Raw genomic sequence first — 26,814 nt, 5'->3', positions numbered from 1 at the left:
TACCCGACGGGTACTGCATACCCAATAAACAAGGACACTTGGGGTCGCAGCTTTGCAATCGGAGACGTTTCTTCTTCACCCGGGTATAAGTGTCGGAGTCTCGGAGATGCCGAGGAGAAGGAGCGAGGTTGCGAGGAGGACGAGCAAAGGTGGCAGAGAGACCGAACTGAGGAAGCGAGGGGCACGAGCGCTCGTGAGACAGGCGTGCTTGTGCTGCTGGCGGAGATGGTGAGGAAAAATTGAACGAGGGTTCCTAGAACACACAAATTATATATATGACTGTTCAGATTTGGACCAAAATATCTATGTTGAGCTTCTTTGGGCCTAATACTCGCATGACAGCTCAAATAGTCGGGTTCCCCAACGGGTAACGGGTACGGGTAAACAGGGAACGTTCCCGTACCCGCTATGCCCGTCGGGTATGGATTCTTGCCCATTTAGATGCCCGCGGGTAAAGATATGATCACATCCCCGTCCCCTAATGGATCAAATACCCGTCGGGTATCGGGTATCGGGTCCCCGTTGCCATCCTTGGGTACAAGTGGAAGTGGCTAGTGACGCTAAACCTGTGACCTAAATAAATATGTTAGTGTAGATATAGATATAAGATTATGTGCTGATTTGTCAAAAGATGTTAGAAAGAAAAAAGAAAAGGAAAAATAATGGTATGCTCTTTTATTTAGTGGTCCATCTAATAAAAGCCCATTAATTCAGCCCAAACCCACATCTCGCCACACCCATACGTTTCTTCATCTTCCTCGCAGCGCCGGCGCACACAGCCTGACAGCCGCCGCCGTTTCTTCGTCTTCCTCGCAGCGCCGGCACTCCATCTTCCGCTCCCTCCCCCACTCGCGCTCGGCACGCAGGCGACGGAGGCGGCGCTCAGTCTCAGGCTCTCAGCGACGGCGGGGCAGTCCCAGGCTCGGCGGCGGCGTCAGCGGCTCCCTCTCCCGCCTCTCGCCAGTAGCCTCGCGCCCTCGCCTCCGTCCCCCGCACACCGGCCGGCGACCCTGCGTACTCACCTCCCTCTCCCCTCCCGCCTCCTCTGGATCGTCGACGGCGCCCGGCCCCTGCGGCTGCGCCGCGCGCGGCCGCCGGGCAGCGGGAGCCACCCTGCCGCTGCTCCACCAAGGCTGTCGCGCCGCTTTGGGAGCGCTTATGCCCCATAGCGAAGCTCTACGCGTCCGCTTAGCGCTTCAGCGCGCTGAAGTGTGCGCTTAGTGCCGCTTTTTGGAACCCTTTAAAGATTTATCGGTACTTTCAAATAGCTGTGATGTCAAGTATAACCAATGCCAAGCAAGCATAACACAGTAGGATTTTCAAGTTTTAGCCACAGGATTGCAAATTGCAGTATATATATTTTTTGCTTATTATGTTCTAGAAAATATAATCTTAAGAAACATTAGCATAGGGTATTTTTAATCCCCCGTTCCAATTGAGTAGCTGATATTTTATTGCATGCTCTGAACTTCGTGATGTCTTGCTGATTGTGCTCATTGGCTAGACTTGTTTATGTAATGTTTCGTTTACCTTATTATGCAGTATTGTTCAGATACACTGAGACTTCTTTCTTTGGGTTCTTGATCTCCTGACATGTCTAGCTGTATAGGACGATCATGTTATTCTGCTCATCTACAATCATATCAAACTACTAATTGTTGTCATGGTTCAGCTACCTGTCATGTTTGCTCTGAACTATCCATTATCTAGTTTGGAGGATCAATCTGATGCACTTTTCAAGAGAAACTACTCATAATTCCCCTTCAGAGTGGAGTTCTAGAGGTCCTGTTTGTTTGTGTTTAAGAGTCAGGAACTACACATCTAGTACCTGCAAGTCTACGGCCAGTTTATTCTCCATCCCCTCTCTTGTATTCCCTTCCTGTCCCCTCTCCTGTAGTCAAATTGTCTGGTCACTTGGGCTGGTTGTGGAGGGGGAGCCAGTAGCTACAGCAGGTTGCCTGCCTGCTGGAGTGTTTGGCTTATTGGAAATCTAGAAAAGATGAGCAAAATGGCACAATGCAAGAATGAAGGGCAATTTTAATGCTAGTGCTATGTTGCTACTGCTTTTAATATGCCTTTTTTTATTTATTTATAAAAAACTTTGTGTGTGAAAAAGCAGTATCCATATCCTCCCTATACCCATACATGTATATTTATCCATGCTGCATGGTGTTTATAGTTTATAATACATAGGTGCCAAGAGCCTGTACTTTATCTATGTGTGCAGCATTGATTGTTTTGCATGTCTCGTTTTATAAGGCTAATTGATCTTTTGTAGCTTTTGTATCCTAATGCATAACTTTAGAAGCTGTATACCATTAAGTTATTGTGATTATTTTGACAGGATTTTGTTGTTTTGGCAGACTAATTCTCCAGGAAAGATGAGCTTGATATCCCAGAACGCGGCCCAGAAGCGCCGCCTCAGGAAAAGTGAATCTGATGATGGCAATGACGAGGACATTGGCTCTCTGACCACCATAGATGCAGAGGTTGGGAAGGAAGCAAAGTTGAAGAATTACAGTAAGGAAAGGAAGAAGAAAAGGACGGACTAAGGTGCAGGAGTCCCAGCAGAACAAAGAGGAAGAGGAGATGCGGCAGCTGGAGAGCTCATTGTTTGGTTCCCTTTATGCGCCACTGGAGTTTGGCACTGAGGTTGGGGCTGCAGTAGTAGCTCCTGACCGGGATGCGCCTTTGTTTTTCACAGATAGGTCCGCTGGTGGTGGCATGGATTACTTTCCAATATATGAGGAGGATATGGCCCATGAGGATGAGGAAGACGTGGTGGGTATCAAGGGGAGGAAGCCTGTATGGGTGGATGAGGAGGAAGAAAGGACAGAGGTGGACATCGTGAAGGTTTCAAGGTTGAGGAAGCTGAGAAAAGAGGAAAATGAGCATTTGATTTCAGGGAAAGAGTATGAGGCCAGGTTGCGTGGTCAGCATGCCAAATTGAACCCCTTCACTGGCTGGGCTGATATGGACAGGAAAACTTCTCTTCCTGTTGTGTCAGATGGTGAGTCTGATGATGAGGGTTGTGTCGATAATATCCTTCAGAATAACGATGAGCTTGTTGTCAAGGATACTGTCAAGCTCTTACCTGGGATGCTGGAGTTCTCAAGGCTCGTTGATGCCAATATCCAGGATCCATCAAGTGGTCCTATCAATTCAGTGCAGTTTCATAGGAATGGGCAACTGATGTTTGCTGCAGGTTTGCACAAGCATCTCAGTTTTTTCCAGATTGATGGAAAGAGAAACCCCAAGATCCAGAGCATATTTATTGGGGACTGTCCAGTACACAAGGCCTCATTTCTGCCTGATGGCTCTGAGGTGATCCTATCAGGCAGGAGAAAGTTCTTCTACTCATTTAACCTGGTGAATGCTGCTGTTAGCAAGATTGGACCTTTGACAGGGCGTGAGGAGAAAAGCCTGGAGAGCTTTGAGATATCACCTGATTCGAGAACCATTGCTTTTGTCGGTAACGAAGGGTACATCCTTCTTATTTCTGCCAAGACAAAGCATCTCATTGGAACCCTCAAGATGAATGGAAGCGTGCGTTCACTGGCTTTTGCGGATGGTGGAAACCAGCTGCTGAGCAGCGGTGGAGATGGCCATGTTTACCACTGGGATGTCGGAACGAGGAAGTGCATCCACAAGGCTTTTGACCACGGTTCCCTGGCTGGCATTTCGCTTTGCACCTCGCAGGACAGCTCTTTGTTTGCCACAGGCTCCACCAGCGGCATCGTGAATGTGTACAAGAGGGACGATTTTCTTGGCGGGAAGAGGAAGCCACTGAAGACAGATCGAAAATCTGACCACTGACATTGGCGAAATGAAATTCAACCATGATGCCCAGATCTTGGCTATCAGCTCAAGGAAAGAGAGGAATGGGATGAGGCTTGTGCATGTCCCGTCGTTCAACGTGTTCCAGAACTGGCCAGGGCCTCGGTTCAGCCTTCACCATCCACGGCGCCTGGATTTCAGCCCTGGCAGCGGGTTCTTGTCTGTCGGACATGCAGGTGGAAAAGTCCTGCTATACAAGCTTCACCACTATAAAAACGCATGAAACTAGGATGGTTACTTGGCAAAACCCAGTTTTGACATTACATTTGTACTCTTGAACACTCCATGAATCAAGTGTATGCTGATTCATTCCAGTCATTGTGCTTTACGCTTTGCTGCCACTGATTTCAGAAGTGTATGCTGATTTCAGAAGGGCGGGCCTGGTGCAAGCGGTAGAGTCTTACCGCCTGTGACCGGAAGGTCCCGGGTTCGAGTCGCGGTCTCCTCGCATTGCACAAGCGAGGGTAAGGCTTGCCACTGACACCCCTTCCCCAGACCCCGCACAGAGCGGGAGCTCTTTGCACTGGGTACGCCCTTTAAAGAGATTTCAGAATTTCAGTTTCCTGTTGGTAAACTAGGCTAATATATGGAAGTAATCCTGGAGGCTGGAGCCATGTTATGTGAGTATACAGGGGTATGTTCATTGCATTCTGAATCTGAATCCTTTGGATTGGATGTATGCAAGCATCGTTATTGTTTTGTGCGCCATGTTATGACTTATAAGCATCATGTCGGCTGTTACCATCAGTAAGGATGTTAACTGAATTTCTGTGTTGTGTTGATCGTCCAATGCGGATGTTCACAATGTCGGTTGTTGCCATCAGTAAGGATGTTAACTGAATTTCTGTGTTGTGTTGATCGTCCAGTGCGGATGTTCTCTAAAGTGATGCGGTACAAAGTTTTTAGGTACTGGACCTTTCATCGGCAATGGCAACGGTCCAGCCTGTACCAGTACCAGCCATCTTCCGATCAATTTTTTGAAGTAAAAAGCGGACTACAAAAGTGCACGAGCCCCTGAACAATTGCCAACAACCAAGATGATCATTTTTTTGGAAGTACTCAATTTTATCTTTCAATGTGATTGGAACGCAATCAATTGACACAGAACGGTACATCTCCATTTCTCATTCTGAAGCATGTGAAGGTTTTGAAGGGCGCCAGAAGGGAAATGTCACCATGGATGAACTGGAACGTAATACTGTTCCTGAAAATCTCTGAAGTTAGCACAGATTGATATCAAAGGAAATGCAGCTGCCAGGAACATTCCTTACCAAAATGGTTCAATGGTGAAATGTTCACCTGAGAGTTGTGCAAATTTGTAGTGTAAAAGTTCACCTGAGATTATTAATATATTTCTGGTAAAATCAAGATTCGAGACTTAGGTATCAGAAACACACCAGCTTATATAATAACTTGGAGGATATGACTGAAAAATCATAATGGTTCACAATCACAACACTAATCGCGGAAAAGAACACAACTAATGTAGTCAACCTTTCAAAAGGATGCAATAAAAAAAGATCGATTGTTTCTTATTTTCCTAATGATAGGAAGAAAAACTGTGAAATGACAGAAATTTTGATCAATAAGTCATTCTGCCTGCCAGCATCTTCGTGTTCCATTTCCTCGATAACGTGTTAGTGTGCACCGAAACGGTAATGAGACAAGCCAGATAATCATCCATAGTCTATATGACTATATATAACAATACAATACAATGATAAAGCACCAATTGGTTTTAATCAGACTGAAGGAAGGCTTGGCCATCATTCTATCATGCAATATGATCCTGTAGTCCCAGGCATCTTTTATAATGGCTCACAGGAAATTGTCTCCACCCCTGAAGCCCGACGAAGCTCCAACTTTGTTTCAATGACGGGAGCAACAATGACATGAAGATCGAGAAAAGATGGTGAGAGAGAAAACATGCTTTTCTTCTTGGACCCAGGCTCTATAGGTGAGAGCAACTTGTCGACCTTAAAGTGTGAAGGAGCAAGTCTTATCACACTAAAAATAGGTTGGAGTAGGTCCTATCCTCACATTAAATATATAGGAGCAGTATAGATACGTCCATTACGAACGCTCTTAGGTCTCCTTAAAAATGAAAGATTTTTTTTCCTACAGCAGCCCTAAAAAGATTGCTTTCTCTCTCACGAAGCGAAGACTCAGACTGCACTAGAAAATTTTAACCGCCACGCGTGGACTCTATTTTTTGACTGGATTCTCTCTCTTGATTGAATTAGCTTTATGCAGTCGTTTGAGTCGGTTTACAGCAAGGACGATGATTCGGTTTCAAAGACTACCGGAGCCCTGATACGGGCAGTCGTTTGTCAAAGAGCCTGCATGTACAGAACTGCCATGTACACAGAGATGATGACAATAAATCAGGATTAGATAAACCTGCTTAACTGAAATTGCAGAGGCAAGCTACTCAAACAAAAGCACCAACATATATATTTTACAGCAGGTCGCACAGTGCAACCATCACCCTATTTGCTTGATCGTATTAGCCATGCTTATCAGCCATGATACAGTGTTTTTCTCTCACAACAAACCAACATCAGCCGGCTTATAAACCACAGAAACGACCAAACGAACAGGGCGATTTTTGGGTGCTCCAGTGGTGATGCGTCGCAGTCTAGACACATGTACAAATCACCATACAAGTGGGTCAGTGGTGTCCCCATGACTTTGTGAAGATAACTCATCAGCAATGCGCAAAATGCTGGTGCTGTCTGCGTCTGATTTCCGCCTGCCAGTACAAGTGGAAGTGCCTAGTGACGCTAAACCTGTGGAATTTCAACCGCTTCCACAAGGCAAAATGCACAATACCGCATGACTAACTGAACCTCAGTTAAATTACTCAGTTTCATCCTCTGAGTCAGCAACAACCTGTGCAAGATCATCTTCAGAGCCAGAGAAAGCAGTGTCAGGCTGCTTGGAGACAGGCGTGGGCCTTTGCCTCAGTGTTTTCTTCGTCATTGGTGGAGGGGTGATCTGACCTGGATGCATAGTCCCTTCATCATTCTTCATGTTTCTTTGACTCCGAAGGAGCCCTGGCCGAGGCTTGTCATTTGCCAAACGGGCAGCAAGACGGGTTCTCTTGCGCGGTACAAACACATCCTCCTCTTCCATGTCGCTCTTGTAGGAATCAGAAGCATTATTTTCTCCATCACTGTCAGCAGAGCTGGCATCCCTGTCATTATAGTCTCTGTCTTCCTCATCACCAGAGCTCAGATCACTTAGATACTTGGCATCCTCCTGTCCTCCATTTTTGTTGTTTTCAGAACTGATGTCAGATCTTCCATTGGCACCTTTGTCTCCATGATGTGAAGCACGTTTCTCGTTTCTCTTTTGTTCCTGCCTGATAGATATGTACATTAGGCAAGTGTATATTAGGCAAGTCTATACTTAGTGTGATTAGCACCTGCCATGTATTGCATGTACACTCAGCCATATTGGCCATATATATGAAGGTCACCCCTCCACGTTGGGTGTGTGGTGTTTCCCCTAATCTCTCTATTATTCTACATGGTATCAGAGACCGCGATCAATTAGATCCCGGACCTTCTGCTTCCGCCTCTTTACCTCTCCCGGCGGCTGTCATCCAACGCCGTCGTCCACCTCAAGTTGTGCGCCGCTCCTCCTTGTGCCTGCCGCCGCTCGCGATGCCTGACAACGCCGACGCTGTCGCGGCCGCAGCTGCTACCGCGGCACCATCACCGACGCAGGCTGTCGTCGTCCACCCCTACACTGCCGTCAACGTAAAGACCCACATTCCGGTGACCCTGGAGATGAAGAATCCCAATTTCACGAAGTGGGCTTCCTTCTTCAAGGCATTGTGTGGGAAATTCAGTCTTCGTCCCCACATCGACGGGCCTGCTCCTCCTCCCGCTGAAGATCCATCGTGGGACATTGCCGAGTGCACTGTCCGCGGTTGGATCTTGAACACCGTCGACGACTCGGTTCTTGATCTTGCCATCACCGACGAGAACCAGTCCACCCGCGAGCTGTGGGTGGCGATTGAAGGCCTCTTCCGCTCCAATCGCGCGCCCCGGGCTGTCTTTCTGCTTGAGGAGTTTCACTCCTTGAAGCAAGGCGACACGACGATCGACGAGTACTGCCAGCGGCTCAAGATCAAGGCCGCCGCTCTTCGGGACGTCGGTCACACCGTCGAGGACTCCCAGCTCGTCCTCAGCCTTCTCCGCGGCCTCCACCCGCGCTACACCGCCACCGCCGACGACATCACCAACTCTGTCGAGCTACCATCCTTCTCCAGGGCGCGAGGGATGCTCTCCCTCAAAGAGCTGCGTCTCGCCAATGACGAGAAGACCACGGCTGCCTCTGCCATGATGGCCGCCTCTGGTTCCACCCGCACCTCTCCAGGGTGCCGCTCCTCCTCTGGTGTCACCACTGGCGCACCTCCCAAGGGCCCCGCGGGTGGCAAGAGAGGCAAGGGCGGCAAGAAACAGGGCAGCTGGCGCGGCCAAGGCACCGGCGAAAGCTGGCAGCAGGGCAGCGGCAGTGGTCAGAAAGGGGGCAACCGCCCCATGGGGCCATGGATTTGCTACAATCCATGGGCCTCCCAAGGCGGCATTCCCCCTCCAGCCGGCGGCTGGCAGCAAGGCAACAGCCCTGGCGGCTGGCACCCTCACGGTCGCCAGGGCCTCATGGGTGCAAGCCCGCAGGCCCACACCGTTTTCGCTCCTGCTCCGGCATCTCCATCCACTCCAATGTGGAATCAGGCCGGCCTCATCGCCGCTTTGAACCAGATGGCGCTCCAGAACTCCGGCTGGGTCATGGACTCCGGCGCCACCTCCCACATGCACAACTCAAATGGTATACTCCTCTCTCGTCAACCCTCTTCTATCCCATCCATCACAGTTGGCAACGGTCATCATCTTCCTGTCTCTTGCTCCGGCAATTCAACATTACCAGGCTACACGTCCCCCTTTTCACTTCGCAATGTTCTAGTTGTCCCCTCTCTAGTGCGTAACTTACTTTCAGTTCGCCAATTCACTCGTGACAACCATTGCACTATTGAATTTGACGCGTTTGGTTTTTCTATTAAGGACCTGCAGACCAGACGCATGATTCTTCGCTCCAATAGTTCCGACGGCCTCTACACCGTCCCTGCCACGCCACATGCCAACCTCGCCACCTCCACCGACCTGTGGCATCATCGTCTTGGTCATCCAGGAGCTGCTACCCTACATTTGCTTAGACAAAATAATTCCATTTCATGTAATAAATCAGCTCATACTCTGTGTCACTCGTGTCAACTTGGCAAGCATGTGCGACTGCCTTTTGGAACTTCCAGTTCAGTTTCATCTCTACCCTGTTGAGCTTATACACTGTGATGTTTGGACGTCCCCGGTTACTAGTATTTCTGGTGCACAGTACTACCTTGTCATCCTCGATGACTTCACCCACTTTTGTTGGACCTTCCCTCTAGTCCACAAGTCCAAGACAGCCACTCACATCATTAATTTCTGCGCCTTTGTCCACACACAGTTCAGCCTTCCTGTCAAGGCTGTTCAGGCTGATAATGGCATTGAGTTCGTTAATAATGCCCTCGCCACCTTCTTTGCCTCCAGCGGCATTCACTTATGACTCTCCTGCCCTTACACCTCCCCTCAAAACAGCAAGGCTGAACGTATCATCCGTTCTCTGAACGACATATGCCGCACACTGCTCATCCACGCTCACATGCCGCCCAAATACTGGGCAGAGGCGCTAGCTACAGCCACATATCTCCTCAATCGGCGCCCCTGCTCAGCCATTCAGCATAGAGTCCCCTATGAGCAATTCTTCCAGCAGCCCCCAGACTATACCATTCTTCGTGTCTTCGGTTGCCTCTGCTATCCCAACCTCACCGCCACTTCTAAACACAAGCTGGCCCCTCGTTCCACCGCTTGTGTCTTTCTCGGATATCCCTCTTCACACAAGGGTTATCGATGTCTCGACCTCACAACTAGACGGATCATCATCTCCCGTCATGTTGTCTTCGACGAGACGCATTTTCCGTTCAGTACTGACCCCACCAGTGTGCTCCCGAGCTCTCTGGACTTTCTTCTTACAGGTCCTACCTGCGCCGGTGCCCCGCACTACTGCCATGCGACACTCCCTGCGGTCGCTCCGTCGCCAGCCGACGCTGAGCAGCCACAACACCGAGCTCACTTGGAGGAGCTCGTTGAGGACCCCGCCATTCTACACATTGGCTCGGTTCTTGCCACTGCCCCGGCTAGTCCTGCTCCGACCGGCCCTCCACCTCTACGGGTCTACGCTCGGCTGGCAGTGCTGGTGCTCCTGCACCGGCCGGCTCCTAAACCGCTCTCTACACCGGCTGTGGAGGTTCCCCCGCCAGCGCCCGCTGTTTCAGTACAACCGGACTACCTGCTCCAGTTGTGGCGGCCTCTCTGAACACCTCCGCCTCCTCCGCCACCTCCTACCTTGAGCCGGCCTGTGACGTGCCTCCTAGACAGGCTCGCTGAAGCCTGTTGATCGTTACGGCTTCCCACCGTCTGCTCACGTCGTCACCTCCTCTACTGCCTCGCCTCTTCCCTGTGACTACAGAGGGGCCCTTGCCGACCCCCAGTGGCGCGCGGCTATGGCTGAAGAGTACTAGGCTCTCGTCGACAACAACACGTGGCGACTCATTTCCCTGTCCTCCCGACGCCAACGTGGTCACAGGCAAGTGGATCTTCAGGCACAAGTTCCACTCCGATGGTACACTGGCTCGTCACAAGGCTCGCTGGGTCGTCCGCGGCTTCACCCAGTGCCACGACGTCGACTACGACCAGACGTTCAGTCCCGTCGTCAAGCCTGCCACCATTCGGGTCGTCCTCAGCATCGCTGCCTCTCGTCGGTGGCCTATCCACCAGCTGGACGTGAAGAATGCCTTTCTTCACGGTCACCTGCATGAGACGGTCTACTGTCAGCAGCCCCCCGGCTTCGTCGACCCGGCGCGTCCCGACGCCGTCTGTCTCCTTCAGCGCTCCCTCTACAGCCTCAAGCAGGCCCCTCGGGCGTGGCACCAGCGTTTCGCCACGTACGTTCGACAGCTCGGTTTCGTCGCCTCTGCCACCGACACCTCCCTCTTCGTCTTCACTGAGGGCGGTACCAGTGCCTACTTGCTACTGTACGTCGACGACATCGTCCTCACGGCTTCCTCGGACGCTCTGCTCCGCCGAATCATCGACCGACTTCACTCTGAGTTCGCCATGACGGACCTTGGGGAGCTACATCACTTCCTGGGGATCTCAGTCACTCGCTCCTCCAACGGGCTCTTCCTTAGCCAGCGGCAGTACACGGTGGACCTTCTTCAGAAGGCAGGCACGGCCGAGTGTCACTCCACGTCGACACCCGTTGACTCTCGTGCCAAGCTCTCTGCCTCGAAGGGCGCTCCCGTCGCCGACCCTGCCACGTACCGGAGTCTGGCTGGCTCTCTCCAGTACTTGACGCTCACTCGCCCCGACCTGGCGTACGTTGTGCAGCAGGTGTGCCTCTTCATGCATGACCCGCGCGAAGCTCACCTCGCGCTGATCAAGCGCATCCTTCGGTACGTGAAGGGCACGCTGTCGGCTGGCCTCCACATCGGCACTGGGCCTGTCGACAAATTGATTGCATACTCCGACGCTGACTGGGCAGGGTGCCCAGACTCCCGCCGCTCCACATCAGGCTTCTGCGTCTTCCTCGACGACAGCCTGGTATCCTGGTCGTCCAAACGGCAAACCACGGTGTCCCGGTCCAGTGCGGAGGCCGAGTACCGGGCTGTGGCTCATGTGGTCGCAGAGTGTTGTTGGCTTCGACAACTTCTTCAGGAACTTCACGTTCCCTTGAAGGTCGCCACAGTTGTCTACTGTGACAACGTCAGCGCTGTCTATATGACAGCCAACCCGGTCCACCACCGCCGTACCAAGCACATTGAGATCGACATCCACTTCGTCCGTGAGAAGGTGGCTCTCGGCGAGGTTCGCGTTCTCCATGTGCCGTCCAAGTATCAGTTCGCTGATATCATGACAAAGGGTTTGCCGATTCAGCTGTTTGAGGATTTTCGGTCCAGTCTCTGCATCCGGAATCCTGACGCTTCGACTGAGGGCGAGTGATAGATATGTACATTAGGCAAGTGTATATTAGGCAAGTCTATATTTAGTGTGATTAGCACCTGCCATGTATTGCATGTACACTCAGCCATATTGCCCATATATATGAAGGTCACCCCCCCCCCCCCCCCCCCACGTTGGGTGTGTGGTGTTTCCCCTAATCTCTCTATTATTCTACACTGCCTCATGTGAATCTTGTTCTTTTTCTTTCCTAAAAAAGGTACAGTACAAGTCTTTTCAAGAAGAATGCTCTGTAGTTAACTAATAAAGGAACAATTGATAGAATTTCAAAAGATCATTTAGACATGAACTTATTGAGATTGCAATCCATAGTTCATATGTGATATTTCTTTGATGTTAAAAAGGCAACCTCAATTCCCACTTCCCAGAATTTTCTATATATATTTTATCCCCAAATATCCATCAAAAGTATGTGTCATGCTTTTACTATAAGAAGATAACAGGTGCTGATACTATAGATAAAATACTAGGGAGTGCTGGAATGGCTCGAACTTACTGTACAGTTCTTATCGCCTCCTCGATAGAACGATCATAATCGACTGCACACAAAAGATATCCAAGATTAAGAAAAAGACAGTTGGTCACAAAAATGTCAATTTTATTCAAGCGTTTTTTGAACCCAATCAGAATAGATATTGGCAGCAACATGCAACAGATACCACATATGTTATTCTGTGTTGCAGTAAGAATTGTCTACATCACAGACTCACAATTAATGGTTAAAGATAGTAGGAGCACGTTAATTTGGATGCATTTATAGAATGCCAATGGGATTCTGATCTGACAGAAGAAACGAGGGATGGAATTGCCACATGACATTCAGCATAACCATCAAGCTGACAGTTCACACCCCAACGATTCTTGGCCAGATAAAAGTGACCATAGTAAGTTTGAATGTTTGATGGCCTTTTGTGTTGATGAAATGATCAATAAAGAAGCTCCTTACAGAAATTGTAGCTGACAGGCCTACGTTCACGTAATGAACGGGTTTGGAAAGTGTTAGCAAAAGCTAAAACTTTGTCCTTCTTCTCCTGACGTTTTAAAAGCCTCTCTTTTTTCTGTAGAGACAAATCAGATAAATCAGCAGCACGAAAACAATACTTCATGCGAAGGATAATGCAGCTATTTCGAATATTATATAAGCATATGTGTTTTTAACACCTCTCGTACTAAATACTAATTACAAAAAACATAGGTGGAAATAGATAGGAACTTAGGAAAAGTATCAGTGGGTGTCTACCTTTTGAAACTTCTCCACAGCTGGAACAATTTCAGTCTTAAGATGCTCGGCAATAGCAGATTCAGCATGACCCTTTCTGGATAACTTCTCCTGTCAACATCTTATGTCAAATACAGTAGTAAAAATATAAGAGCACATCAAATATATATAAATAAGCAGAAGCCCTTACTGATATTTCAAGAAACTCGTCAAGGTTAGTTGCAACTGTTTCCCAGTAAATATTGGTAACTGGTTTTGTCAATCGGCCACTCTTCCCCTTCCAATTCTGCTTAAAATCAACAGTTACATCTTCTGTGTATAATCTATGGCCAATAGTTGAATCACCATCATACCTAACAAGCAGGAGGATTTCATATGACAAGGTCAAGAAAAAAAAAGGATAACAAGCAGTTATTGACTTATTTCTCTGGAAATTGTTAATGAAAGGATAGGAACTTTAAAATGAAAGACTCAAGGTCTAAAACTGTCAGATAAGACTACCACATTTGAAGCACATGTACATCCATAGAAGAGTTCTTAATGTATACATGTGAAAACTCTGGTTAGCAGCCATGATCTCAATTGAGAAGCACCATGCTAGCTATGCACAGGAGGCAGATGTAAGGTGAAAAAGAGCTGTGAAACTAGGATCAAATGGTTAAAAAAAAAAATCACTAACGCAGCATCACTGGTTGCGCACCAAGTGTGGTTAGTTTGACAAGAAAACTTGTAAAACTTCATTTAGATTATCTTTTCATTTACCCAGAAAAGGAAAAACATTTCTTATGGTTCAGCATCTGGATCAGATCGACCAAGTTAACTAAGCATACAAAACAGGAACAACAGGATAAACATTAAGTATAAATTTGTTATGACCGGTACCCATTATAAAAGGTGTAGGCCCATGTTATGGCAAGTGGAGCCGGCCCAGGGCCACGTGTCACTGTAGCACGCGGTACTGTAGCACGCAAAGATTAGATTTGTTTGGTTTGTTAGGAAAAAGATATGTTAGATTGATTTGGTTAGGATATTTTCTTAAGGGTCAAGTCAGTCATCTCTATAAAAAGAGAACCCTGTATCAATTATAATCAAGCAGAAACAAGAATTGTTTCCGGCTTCCTGAAGGGAGCCGGGATTTACTAAACCTAGCCGCCTCCTACTGTGTCTCGCATGAACAGTGCCGCCGCTACTGTAGCACCACGGGAATTCTAGGGCTGCAGCAGCAGCCGCCGCGCTCTCGCCACCACGGCCCCTCGCCGGCGTCGAGAGTACAGACCACGTCCTCCTCTCTTCCACCCCTATAACCTACGCAGTAACACCGGTAGGGCATCTAGTCCTATCAGCCTGGTATCAGAGATGTCAGGTCCTCCATCCACATCCACGCAGCGGCCGTCCACCTCCGCCTCCCTATCCCTGCCATCAGCACCAGCGCCGTCGGCCGCGTCGGGGTTGTCGTCCGCATCCTCGGGAGCGCCCCTGACGTTGGAATCTTTGGCCACCGACGTGGCTGCGATTGCCCGCGGCATGGCGGGCATGTAGGCGACCCTGGCCACCCTCATCCCACCACCTCCCCCTCCACAACAGCCGGCACCACCACCACCTCCGCAGCCGTCGCAGCTGCAAGCGATCTTCCCCTACGGCATGCCCCAGACCAGTGGGACGGGGGTGCCCCTCCACTTGCTGCGGTGGCCGGCCTCGCCGTCTCCCATCCCGTCGTGGGCGATGGGCTCGACGACTCCGCCCATCTACACGATGGCCACGACCCCTACACCGTCGGCAGCCACGGTCGCGGCGTCCTCCGAGGCGCGCCAGCCGCCCCCAACTAGCGGCATCGGCTATGGAGGGACGGATGGTACCCTCGTCTACGGTGTAGGCGGGTACTCCGGCGGCGCCCTATACGCAGAGGACTCGTCTGCCGCTGCTCCCAACGACGCCCATGCCCCTCCCAAATTTTACAAGCTGGAGTTCCCGACGTTCGACGGCGCCGTTGATCCGCTCAATTGGCTCAACCACTGCGAGCAGTTTTTCCGAGGCCAGCGAACATTGGCTTCGGATCGCACATGGCTAGCTTCGTACCACCTTCGTGGCGCTGCTCAAACATGGTACTATGCGCTGGAACAAGATGAAGGCATGCCGACCTGGGAACGCTTCCGCGACCTGTGCCAGCTCCGTTTTGGCCCCCCAACGCACGGCACGCGGTTGGCCGAGTTCGCCCGGCTACCCTTCTAGTCATCGGTCCAGGAGTATTCGGACCGCTATAATGCCGTGCTCTGCCATGCTCGTGACCTCAATCCTCGCCAGAAGGCGGAACTGTTCGTGGGTGGCCTCCCCAAGCACATCAAGGTCGACGTCGAGATGCGGGATCCACCCGACCTTCAGACCGCCATGTATTTGGCCCGGGCATTCGAGCGTCGCGCGGCGGCCATGCCTCCAGCGCCTCTGCAGCAGGGCGCCCGACCTCCTCAGCGGCCTGGCTTTCCCCCGTGCGTGCCAGGCGCGGGTGCTCCTCTAGCTGGAGCCCCTATGCCCCTAGGGGGCGGACCAGCAACGGCGAACGGGGCGCCCCCGGTGCGCCAGTTCCGCCGCCTCACGCCGGACGAGCAACTGGAGCGGCGTCGACAAGGGCTTTGCTTCAACTGTGATGAGCCCTACGTCCGCGGCCACGTGTGCCCACGACTCTTCTACCTCGAATCGGACGACTACATCGATGACGGGCTGGGGGATGCCGCGGCGATGGATGACGTGGCCAACCCCGCGGCTCCGGACGCCCAGGCGCCTGTGGCCGCTAATGCTTTCATGGTCTCTCTACACGCACTTGCAGGGATGCGCATGGACAATACGATGCTACTCCCGGTGATGGTTAAAGGGCAGCGGCTGTTGGCGCTACTCGACACCTGGCTCCACGCACAACTTCCTCCATGGCGCGATGATGCGCCGCCTACGGCTCGCCCCGACGGGCGGTGAGCAGCTCCGTGTCACCGTGGCCGACAGCGACCGGCTCCCTTGCGAGGGCATTGCTCGCCACGTGCCCATCCGCATCGGCTCGGAGTCCTTTTCCATCACGTGCGTCAGATTGGACTTGAACTGTTTCGACTTCATCCTCGGCGTCGACTACCTATGGACCTTGGGTCCCATCTTGTGGGATTTCGAGGCCATGACGCTGTCCTTCTGGCGTGAGGGCAGACGCGTCCTTTGGTAGGGCGTGCGCAGCCTCGACGCGGCGGCTCCACAGCAGCACCTCGCTGCACTCTCCGCCGACGCCCAGCAGCCGCTGATGGACTTGTTGCTGCAACAGCAGAGCGCAGTCTTCGACGAGCCCACAGGGCTCCCACCGCACGGCACAGTCCCTCGTCGATGAGTTCCGCACCCTCTACCCTGCCTTCCCGCTCGAGGACGAGCTGTTTGCACAGGCGGGGAGAGATGTTATGACCGGCACCCATTATACAAGGTGTAGGCCCATGTTATGGCAAGTGGAGCCGGCCCAGGGGCCACGCGGTACTGTAGCGCGTAAAGATTAGATTTGTTTGGTTTGTTAGGAAAGAGATATGTTAGATTGATTCGGTTAGGATATTTTCTTAGGGGTCAAGTCAGTCATCTCTATAAAAAGAGAACCATGTATCAGTTATAATCAAGCAGAAACAAGAATTGTTTCCGGCTTCCTGAAGGGAGCCGGGATTTCCTAACCCTAGCCGTCTCCTGCTGTGTCTCGCGTGAACAGTGCCGCCGTTACTGTAGCACCGCGGGAATTCTAGGGCTGCAGCAGCAGCCGCCGCGCTCTCGCAGCCATGGCCCCTTGCCGGCATCGAGAGTACAGACCACGTCCTCCTCTCTTCCACTCCTATAACCTACGCAGTAACACCGGTAGGGCATCTAGTCCTATCAAAATTATACAACACTTTCAGCATATTCTAGTTGTCCAGAATACTGCAGATAGCATCAAATTCCATTCTGAACTTTCTGTTCAAAATTTCCCAAGTCATCATATCAATCTATTTCACTTGCAGAAAGATATGCCATTGTTTCATTACATCACATTCTCTCTTACTGTTTTGAAACCTATTGATGCGGAGCAATTTAAATTCTGAATATCAGTACTTCATTGACTGGAGATGATAGATCAAGAATTGGGCAATGATAATGAACAGAAAATGACTTACCAGTATATAGTACCACTACTGCCACTGCCTAGTTTATCTTTCCGAAAGTTGGAAATATGCGTTCCTTTCTTCATTTCATCATTAACATACCACACCGCATCATTTTGCTGCATGATAGATAATTTCAGTCAGGTTAATGTGCAGTAAAATACTAGATTTTTTATTTATTAAACTAGCAAGACTGAGCAAAATTCTTAGCTTACTGAAATTTGACAAAAAATGAAGCATTTTTTCACAACCAGCATACCTCAGATCGGACTTCACAAAGCCCTTTTAGTATCAACAACCGCTTGATTGGATCTTGCTGCTTATACGTCTCGACTTCCTTCCTGCAAACACAAATAGGTTGCAGCCATAAAATCATCAAAACATTAGACAAAATGCATTGGTGCACCAACACATACCCTGGATTACTTCTGAATGGGTTTGCTCCTTCGGAAACCTGAAACAAAAATAATATCAAGATTTGGGCAAGGCAAACTCTATTATAATTATGTCATGGAAAAAGACCTATCTAACAACATACCCACGACCACCAATCTGTTAGCTTTTTGGCAGTTACTATAATCCATCCATCCTCATCATGTAGATGTTTGTTAACTGGAGGTATTCCCTGGCATATTTGGTAGCAAAGGTGAGCGAACAACATATCAAACGAATATGACATGGTCCAAGATAAAACTAAGTGGATGTTAATTGAGTCAGAAACAAGACAAATTGTGCTAAAAATGTCAAGTGACAAAATTTCATCCTTTCATATGCAGAACTAGAGTAAAGCATGGAGTAAAAGATGCAAAAATTTGGTAACTAATATGCAAACAAGGCAAGATGCCCCACATATGATACACAAATGTTGACTATGTGTGCATGTTTGGTGTGCACAGCTAAGTTGTGTGACACAGAATGACAGATAGGTAGACACTACAGTTCGCAGAAGACCTTCACCATGCTAACATAATAACTTCAGAAAGATGAACAAGAAACTTGCAATACACTGAAAAGAAGATTGGACCAAAAGAAAGGTGGCTACACATTTATATAAACAGTTAACAAAACATGTGTTTTTGTTGTTTTAATTAAATCATCAGATAATCAGATACTATCCCTTCAGACAAACCACCTTCAAAAGGGCAATGTGGATGCGAGCTAGGTCGCGGTTGTTGGACGCGAGGGCCATTTCGATCTCATCCGCGGAGAGCCGCAAGTCCGCCTCGATCACCGGCTCAAACACCTGAGACCCAAGCAACCAGAACCGGAATCACACCCAGCGCCGGCTGAAAAAAGCCGAACCGGCTCATGCGATCCGCGGATCGAGAGAGGAAGAAGAAACCCTAGGCTCACCCTGAGGAAGTTTAGCACGGAGGCGAGTTCCCAGCGACGGCGGAGGAGGACGACGGGGTCCTCAGAGGAGGCGACGGCGGCCTCTTCGGGAGCCGGCGCGCTCGGGGGCTTGGTCGGTGACGAGGCCTTGGCGCGCTTCGCCGGCGAGGCCATTGGGGAGAGAGAGAGCGGTGGGCGGGAAAGGGAGAAATTTTTGTGGGCGTGAGGTGGGCGGGAGTTGGTTTAGGGGAAGGGAATGCTTGAGCGGCGGGCGGGGGCGAGCGAGAAGGCACTGGGGGGCTCCGGTGTCGGCGGTGGAAACGGTTTTCATCACTCGTGCGCGGAGGTCCTGTCATGGGCTTGACCGCGGCTGGGCGTGCTAACATCCAGGCCCAACGTTAATCGTGTATGAATGATGCAACACAATAGAAAGTTTATGGGTACTTGATAGGGGGTTTAGGTTTCACATAATCACATCTAAATATCTAATCAACAAAATCGTTTGGTTCGTTTCAATGCCATCTAAACGCTACATAGTGGCACACTGTTTCCATTTAATTATCCATTTATTCTAGTTGATTAGTGTTTTGCCATAAATAATGCATAAACGGTTCGTGGCCGGTAGTTTTAGCATTTACTCCCTCAATCTCAAATTATAAGTCATTCCAAAAATCTTAGAGAGTCAAAGCATCTCAAGTTTGACCAAACTTATGTGATAAGATAATACTCCCTCCGTTCCAAATTATAATACTCCATCCGTTCCAAATTATAGTTTGTTTGACTTTTTTAACCTCAAATTTGACCACTCGTCTTATTCAAAAAAAAAGTATGCCAACATTGTCAAATTTAAATCATTCTTGAAGAACTTTTGTTAATAAAGCAAGCCGCAACAAAAGAAGTGACATTTTGCATAATTTTTTAATAAGACGAGTGGTCAAACTTGAGGTCAAAAAAAGTCAAACGAACTATAATTTGGAACGGATTTAGTAACATTTATGATGTCAACTAACTACCATTAGATTCTTTATTAATTATATTTTCGTACTATAACTATTTGATGTCATAAATCTTTGGAATTCTCTTTTATAATTTTGGCAAAACTTGAGATGTTTTGACTCCCCAAAATTTCTGGAATGACTTATAATTTGGGATGGAGGGAGTAATGTTCATATAGGATAGAAAAACACCAATATATCATATAAAATATGCTATCTCTTGTGGCTAAGCTCTGAACTAAAGACAATGTCAAGTGATCGAGAGAAAAAAAAAAGCTAGTGCTGAGACTTGTCTTTATGACAAGTGGGTCATCCGATTTGACGGAGACTTTTACGACAAGCGTCCTGTTCGTTGAAGTAGTGCTACAGAACAGGACGAAGATTGAGAAAAGGGTGGTGATTTGCTACAAATATCAGGTTACCTTATGCTCATTTCCTTACAACATTTATGCTACTGCACTTCCTTTCAATTCTTATGTGCCTTTACCTTTTCTAAAATGGCATGATAAATTATAATTATAGAACTGGCTCTATGTTGCAGTACTCATTTTGCGATGTGTGGAACACAATAGCTGAATCTTAGTGCAGATCTACATAGGTAAATGGAGGCTTAATTGAGCACGCTTAATTTTGAGCGTCCTAATTCACACCCGCCCCCCCCCCCCCCCCCCCCCCCCCCCCCCCTATAGTTATGTACAAGGGCACAAGTGTAACAAAGCCACTAACCAAGCTGTGGATTTAGCACGTAATTGGATTGTTTTCTACTTATTAATGAAATGACACGCAGCTCTGTTACATGTTCAAGAAAAAAAATCCTGTAGAAAATAGTCATGGGAATCTTCTAAGCATCTGGGTAGTTTTTTTTATTAACAATGTCTGTGCTTAGTTATTCATTTTGCGTTGGTCGTGTGAACTCCTTTTGCTATTGGTAAGAGTATACTATATCAGAAGAGAGAAATGGTAATAAATCCACATAAGCCGTCACCACAAAATTATGGAAGACACAGCTCAAATTTATCAAAGGAAACACAGTACCATAGAATGTATACTACACGACCTTCAATATCCAGCATCCATCGAAAATCAAGAACTGAATAAGTATGCTTGAATAGCAGAAGGTACACCTGATCCTATTAGCCAGAAAACAAGGAGCATTCAGTTACAACAACAGCCCTTGACCTAACGACGGAATGATTGCTGCCCACCACCAGCTGCAAAGTTAGGGGAGCCACCATATGTAGCTCCAGGTCCGCCGAATGGCACACCACCTCGTTGCCCTGACACGCTCCCAGGCACGTAGTATGATGATGCAGCTGCTGGGTTTATATATCCAGCATGAGCTGCATAGTTTAAGGATCGTGAGATTGGGTTCTGGAAACGCGGACCAAAGTTTGAGCCCCTAGCAGCCTTGGCAGCAGGGAAGGGATAGGGTCCAGCTGCGCCTCGGGATCGCTTGTTCTGGAATCTGCTCGAGCCAGCTGCTTTCTTCTTCTCAGACTTCTCTTTCTCCAACTTCGCTAACTTCTTCTTTATGACCTCTATAGGAAACACTGATTGTAGCTGGCAGGACTCGACACACCTTATGATGGACCTGTACGCATTGCCCTCCAGGTTGTTTGCCTCTTTCTGGAAAAAAATTGAATCCAGCATTAGCAATTAATTACAATAACAGATAATACAGACAGGCATTCTTCAGAACCCAGAGCAAAGTAGTCCAAATGACTAGTATAACTGCATATGAGATACTATCAGCTACAAAGGGGAGAAGATTTGGTGAAAATCCATTCAAAGAAGACGATGAACAAATCCAAGAAGAGAATATCAGGGTGGTGCACATGGGGTTTAACAATGTCTAGGTCCATTAAAAAGGAACTACAAGTACTGTCATAATGAAGGTTTTAGCGCTGAAATTAATTTTCTCATTTCATCGGCATAAGGAGGACAAGAAGGAAATGTTGAGGATTACAACCTGATGAAGATGATGGGCAACTGAGAGTCTTTCCCTGGGATGCTTTTTTTTTTCAAGCTGTGTGTGTTGTTAGCCGTTGGCTTGTAACCAGTATTTCTGGACTGTGGAATTTATTCGTGCTTTGTAGTCGGTTGTAACTGGCTTTAAGTAGGTTAGTTTGGGAGTTTGCCTAGCCGGCTGAACCCTTTGCGTTCAGAAATAAATAAATAGACTAAATACAAGATTATACAAGACTCCTCACAGGTATCTGGGAAGAAAAAAGGGCTCTGCTCATATTGCATGATTTATTAAGCAATCAATAACAGAGTGATTGGAACAAGGGCAGAAGAGAAATACTTACAAGTGCAGAACTGGAATGTCTTCCACTTTTCAACACCGCCTGAGCCTTATCTGTGGAATTCCGCAGATAGGATTTGAGGAGAGGTACAGGTGGAAATCTCTCAAACAAATCAGCCTCATGGGCAACAAATATAGCCTCTATAACATTGCCTGACTTTATTAGTTCCTCAACAATACCTGAAAAGATTAGCACCAAGTAGCTTTTGTCAACTCTTGTTTCTCATTCAAAAATGTTTATTATTAGAGTACAGTTGAATTGAACAAAATACTAAATGAAAGTGTCAGATATGACAAAATTCAACATAGATTTTAAGGAAAGCCTGGTTCACTTCTCACCTAAAAGAAGGAAAATCCTTCAATTTAAAGTATGCACTACCTTAGTCTGGTTAACAGACTCAGGAAGAACATACTGTTGAATAAAAAAACTAAGATTAGAATAGATTATCTTAAACTTCAAACTATATTAGCTTCAGTAAATCAAGATGCACTCTCCAAAGACAAATTATTAAAAGCACAGACACAGTTGAATGTCTGCCAACTTCAGTGTTAACTGAACAATGGCGAACTCAAACCATGTTCTGCATACTAAGGCCACTTTGAAAATCAAAATCATGATGGCCTCAGTTCAATGAAATCCCATGGTAATTTCAGCAGTTTACATTTTTAAAATGCTCCAAATACTCAAAATATGGGTGCTGTTTCAGCACCAATGGTAACATTATCACCAAGCAAATTTCAGCATATTTCACATGGTTATTTAGATCCAGAAATCAAAACACCAAAGCAAGCATACAGAGACATTGAATAGGCTGACAAAAGGATTATCTCAATGAGGTGTTCAGATGGACATCCTAAACCTGACACAAGATTATGAACACGTATGTCCCATTCTTAAACAAAGATTATCGATTTGTTAAGTAAACTTAAGAAATAGCTAGAATAACAGTATGCAATTTTGTTCTAACAATCTAACAGCAATAGTTCTGCAAATACCATACAATCACAATTCAAAGAACAACAATCTGATCCTGAATCAGATAATAAATATAACTTATAGCATACTTAATAAACAAGGTTAATAGATCATCACCTCCTACTCCTAGGCTTTCCTCAAATCCAAGCACACACGCAAACCTAGCAAGCTCCTTCTTCCGTCCATTAGCAACAAATAGCCTTCTCAAGAACTCCTCATCGAACTTGTCCTTCAATCCAAATGCCGCTACCATCTGCACAAATATCTGTGCCTCCGGTTGTTCTGGTGCAACCTTATTACCTTCCTCTCCTTTATTCCCCTCCATGGCGCCCACTGCTGCTCCCTTCTTCTCATCCTCAGGTCCTATTTTCTCTGCCCCTTCTCTCTCCTCAGACACCTTTCCCTCTGGCCCCTTCTCCCTCCTCAGACACCTTTCCCTCTGCCCCTTCTCCCTTCACCTCATTCCCTTCCTTCTCTAATGCCTCAGGCTCCTCTACTTCCTCTAGGGTCCTCCTCGTCCCCTGACACAAGGGCTGTCTTCTCAGGGTCCTCTTCTTCCTCCTCCTCCTCCACCTCCTCTTCCTCTTCTTCTTCTTCTTCCACCACCTCCTCCTCCTCCTCCTCTTCTTTTCCTTCTTTCTTCTCTGTTGCTCCTGAATTCCCGAACCCATCAGCTTCGGCCATCTCTACCTCTTTGTCCTCGGAAGACAATTTGTCCATATTGATCCCAAAGCGCTCTTGCCACTCTTTGGTTACTGCAAACGCCCTCTCAACCAATGTATCTCCTATCTCAGGAGGCTTCCGGCCATTGGAATCCAACAACGAGCGCAACAACATGCCGAGCACCCAGCATTGGTCCTCGCCGCCGCCACTGCCAGCGGCTAAGAAATCGCTTACCACGTCGAGGACAAGGCGGGGCGGGTCGACGGCCATGGCGACAGCGGGGCCGGCCTCCTTCCGGACCACGGCGAGCTCCCGGCGGTGTGCGGCCATGAAGCGCCAGAGCGCAGCAGCGTCCATGCGGCGGCATATCCACCGGAGCGCGCCCTTGATGTCGGTGGGCGGTGGCCCCGTGGATTCAGTCTCGGCCTCAGCGACGGCGGCGGAGAGCGCGGCGGAGGCCGCGGCGAGGCGCGCGGGGACGGCGGACTCGCGGGCCTCGAGCGCCGCGAGGGACTCGGAGGTGGAAGCGTCGGCGGCAGGCTAGGGCTTCATCGAGTGCGGCGGAGCGGGAGGCGAGGTCCTCGAGCGAGGAGAAGTGTGCGAGGGCGCGCGACCAGGCGCCGTGGCAGTCAGCGAGGATCTGCTGCTGGGAGTCGAGGTGGGCGAGCAGGCGCCGGACCTCGCCCGCGGCGGCGGAGTCCTCGGGGGTCGCCATGGCGGTGAGGGCTGCGGGGAGGGAGGATGGGCCAAATTAGAAGAGGAACAGTCTAGATGGACTTGTTTCGTTGCCGTGGACATGGAAGTGGGCTTTGCTCTAGGGTTCCAATGGGCTAACTTATGTTAACCGGATTGGGCTTAGCTGGCCAAGTCGGTTTGGAAATTTAATGAGCTCAGGAAGATGGACATACTTGTTTCCCTAGTTTTCTCAAAAAAAAAAAAAAAAAAAACTTGTTTCCCCAACGTGTTGTGCGTGTTGTGTATTACTTCCTCTGTCCCTGAATAAATATATTTCTAAAGTTATATAAAGTTAATTTTTTTAAACTTTAACCGATTTTTTAGAAAAAAGTCTATCAAGATTTACGACATTAAATTAGAATCATTAAATATACCATAAAATATATTTTCATAATAAGCTCATTTTACATCCTATATGTTGTTGCTCTTCCTGTAAATTTAGTCAATCTTGAGATAGTTTCACGGGTATGGATTTTAGAAATTGATTTATTTAGAGATGGAGGGATTATTTTTATCTATCTATCTATATAAGTCGGCTAGGTTTCCACACAAAGGGATCAATGCATTAGGCATGAGTGGTGGTGAGAAGGGATGTAGCCATGACGATTGCCTCTAAACAAGGGAGTGTAGCCCACAACGTCATCATTGTGAAAAGGGCTTTTTCCAAATGACCCCTCGTCCAACTTGAATTTGCAAGCAGGGTGCCACCATGGTACCACCGCCCGTAGATGTCACTTCTGAGCACCAAGCCATCTAGCTCTCTTCGATCTAAAGCGAACCTAGGAGAGGATAGATCTAGTAGTTAGGCAAGGAGCAAAGAATCGCCTGGGATGCAAGCACTAGAGGAAGAGACTAGAAACAACCACCATACTTAATGGTGCAAGAGCCACGTTAGAGAAAACAAACTGGCCACTGGTACGTAACTTCAACCTCCATTTTCCACCACTTGTAGCCCTCCATTGATGTAGCCCAGCAACCACCAGGGCATCAACTCGTAGCTACTCCATCCATCCACGGAGCATCTGGTTGCTAGAACCGCCTAGTAGCACAAAACATCCCAAACATGGCCTCTGTCATATGCCAAAAGCCTAGGAACAACATCCAACACCCCACACTTCCACATCCTTGGCTACATCTAGATTCTAGACCATCGTGCCACCACACCTAAGGATATATACGGTGCAAATTTTGTTAGGGGATCTACTTCATTCAGCCAAGGGAAAGGGCCGATCTAACCATGACAAAATAGATCAATCTTAGCTTAGGGAAATGGGGAGGTTGAGGGGAAGAGAAGTAGTGATCCAATGTCATCCGTCCTTGTAGACATGGAGTTCCTGTACACGCACCAATAGTGGTGAAACGGCTAAGAGTAAGGCAAGTGAGTGGGGGACAATCAGTACCTAGGAATCCACCAATGTCACCTGAACCACATGTAGTGACAATGCAAAGGGTCCAATTATTGGTGATGTCTCTTCTAGGCACCGACACAATTTGAAAAGACAAATGCTGTCACTATCCAAATCCTCCAACAATTTGGAAAATAAAAATTCTGGCGCTGTCCAAATTAACAGTCCAACTATGATTCTAAAAAAGATAAGATAGATCCTCTAGTTCTAACCGGAAAATGCAAGTGATCTATACAGGTTATCTTTCTCAATAAAGGCAACTGCTCTATTCTAGACTTTGCATGAGTTTTATGCACAGGCACAACCATCTATTACCATAAGTCTAACCAATGAAAAGTAGAGTGCGGGGACGTGGGAGTGTGGGGTGTTGGTCGTAGTTCACTGTAGTTCATGTAAAGTAGAGTAGGGGATGGACATCCTCTACTGTACATGAATTTGCACAACCATCTATTACCATAAGTTCAACCAATGAAAAATACCTTGTTCGCTTCGCTGAAATTTGGCTGATGCTGATACTTCACTGATTTGTTGTGAGAGAAAAATATTGTTCTTTCGTTGAAAAGTACTACTCAAGCAGTTCAATATATTATAATTCATGAAAGTAGAGTGCAAATTCACGTACAGTAGGGGATGGCCACTTCATTTCGTCCAATCTTTTATAATCATCATAAGCAGGATACATAGGTCTCGTTCGCTTTGCTGAAAAAACAAGCCGAAACATTGTTCGACCTGATTTGTTGGGAGAGAAAAGCACTGTTTCGGTTAAAAAAATAAGCTGAAAAATACAGTTTATAAGAGAAGCAAAGAGGACCATATTATCAGTTTTCACGCATTTGAAATAGTCAGCGCATGCACTTTGATGAGACTTGCAGCCTCGCTTTTAATTTGTACAAGTTTGGATCTCCCTTGCGGCCATGTCTAGCTGCCTCGATAAAACGGAGCAAGCACCATGACCACTGTTGCGCTTGCAGCAGTAGACACCGGGCAGAGAGCTAGAGACACTATTTGCTGACGTACATAACTGAGGCCTTGTTTAGTTTCTCTCTTTAAAGTTTTTTTTCTGTCATATCAGATG

General features: G+C 48.0%; 1 protein-coding gene and 3 pseudogenes across 2 annotated transcripts; 2 read left to right on the top strand and 2 right to left on the bottom strand.

Moving 5' to 3' along the window:
* Positions 1 to 735: 735 nt before the first annotated feature.
* Positions 736 to 4,678, top strand: LOC136449492 (U3 small nucleolar RNA-associated protein 18 homolog; annotated as a pseudogene).
* Positions 4,679 to 6,138: 1,460 nt separating this feature from the next.
* Positions 6,139 to 18,939, bottom strand: LOC136451495 (DDT domain-containing protein DDR4-like). 2 transcript variants are annotated; one of them, XM_066452196.1, is made up of 11 exons: positions 18,681 to 18,939; positions 18,460 to 18,570; positions 17,866 to 17,952; positions 17,744 to 17,781; positions 17,587 to 17,668; positions 17,340 to 17,446; positions 13,373 to 13,535; positions 13,204 to 13,293; positions 12,910 to 13,021; positions 12,460 to 12,502; positions 6,142 to 7,201 (listed from the first exon to the last, which is right to left on the bottom strand). In XM_066452196.1, the coding sequence occupies exons 1-11, from the start codon at positions 18,831 to 18,833 to the stop codon at positions 6,697 to 6,699; spliced, it is 1,491 nt and encodes a 496-aa protein (XP_066308293.1). In that variant the 5' UTR covers positions 18,834 to 18,939; the 3' UTR covers positions 6,142 to 6,696. The 2 variants fall into 2 exon arrangements, with proteins under 2 accessions (XP_066308294.1, XP_066308293.1); XM_066452197.1 differs by lacking the exon at positions 18,460 to 18,570 and having other exon boundaries at positions 6,139 to 7,201.
* Positions 15,124 to 16,889, top strand: LOC136451494 (uncharacterized; annotated as a pseudogene).
* A 1,707-nt stretch (positions 18,940 to 20,646) lies between the features above and the next one.
* Positions 20,647 to 24,338, bottom strand: LOC136451493 (FRIGIDA-like protein 4a; annotated as a pseudogene).
* Between the last annotated feature and the right edge of the window lie 2,476 nt (positions 24,339 to 26,814).

The sequence above is a fragment of the Miscanthus floridulus genome, chromosome 5 (genome assembly GCF_019320115.1).
Source record: "Miscanthus floridulus cultivar M001 chromosome 5, ASM1932011v1, whole genome shotgun sequence".
Taxonomy (NCBI): Eukaryota; Viridiplantae; Streptophyta; class Magnoliopsida; order Poales; family Poaceae; genus Miscanthus; species Miscanthus floridulus.
This window is presented reverse-complemented; position numbering and strand designations above follow the sequence as displayed.

Coding starts and splice junctions, on each gene's coding strand:
- LOC136451495 (XM_066452196.1), bottom strand. CDS start 18,833: ATGGCCTCGCCGGCGAAGCGCGCCAAGGCCTCGTCACCGACCAAGCCC. Junction 13,536..17,339: donor AGTAGTGGTACTATATACTG/GTAAGTCATTTT, acceptor CCTGCTTGTTAG/GTATGATGGTGATTCAACTA. Junction 12,503..12,909: donor GCCTGTCAGCTACAATTTCT/GTAAGGAGCTTC, acceptor TTTTGTGTGCAG/TCGATTATGATCGTTCTATC.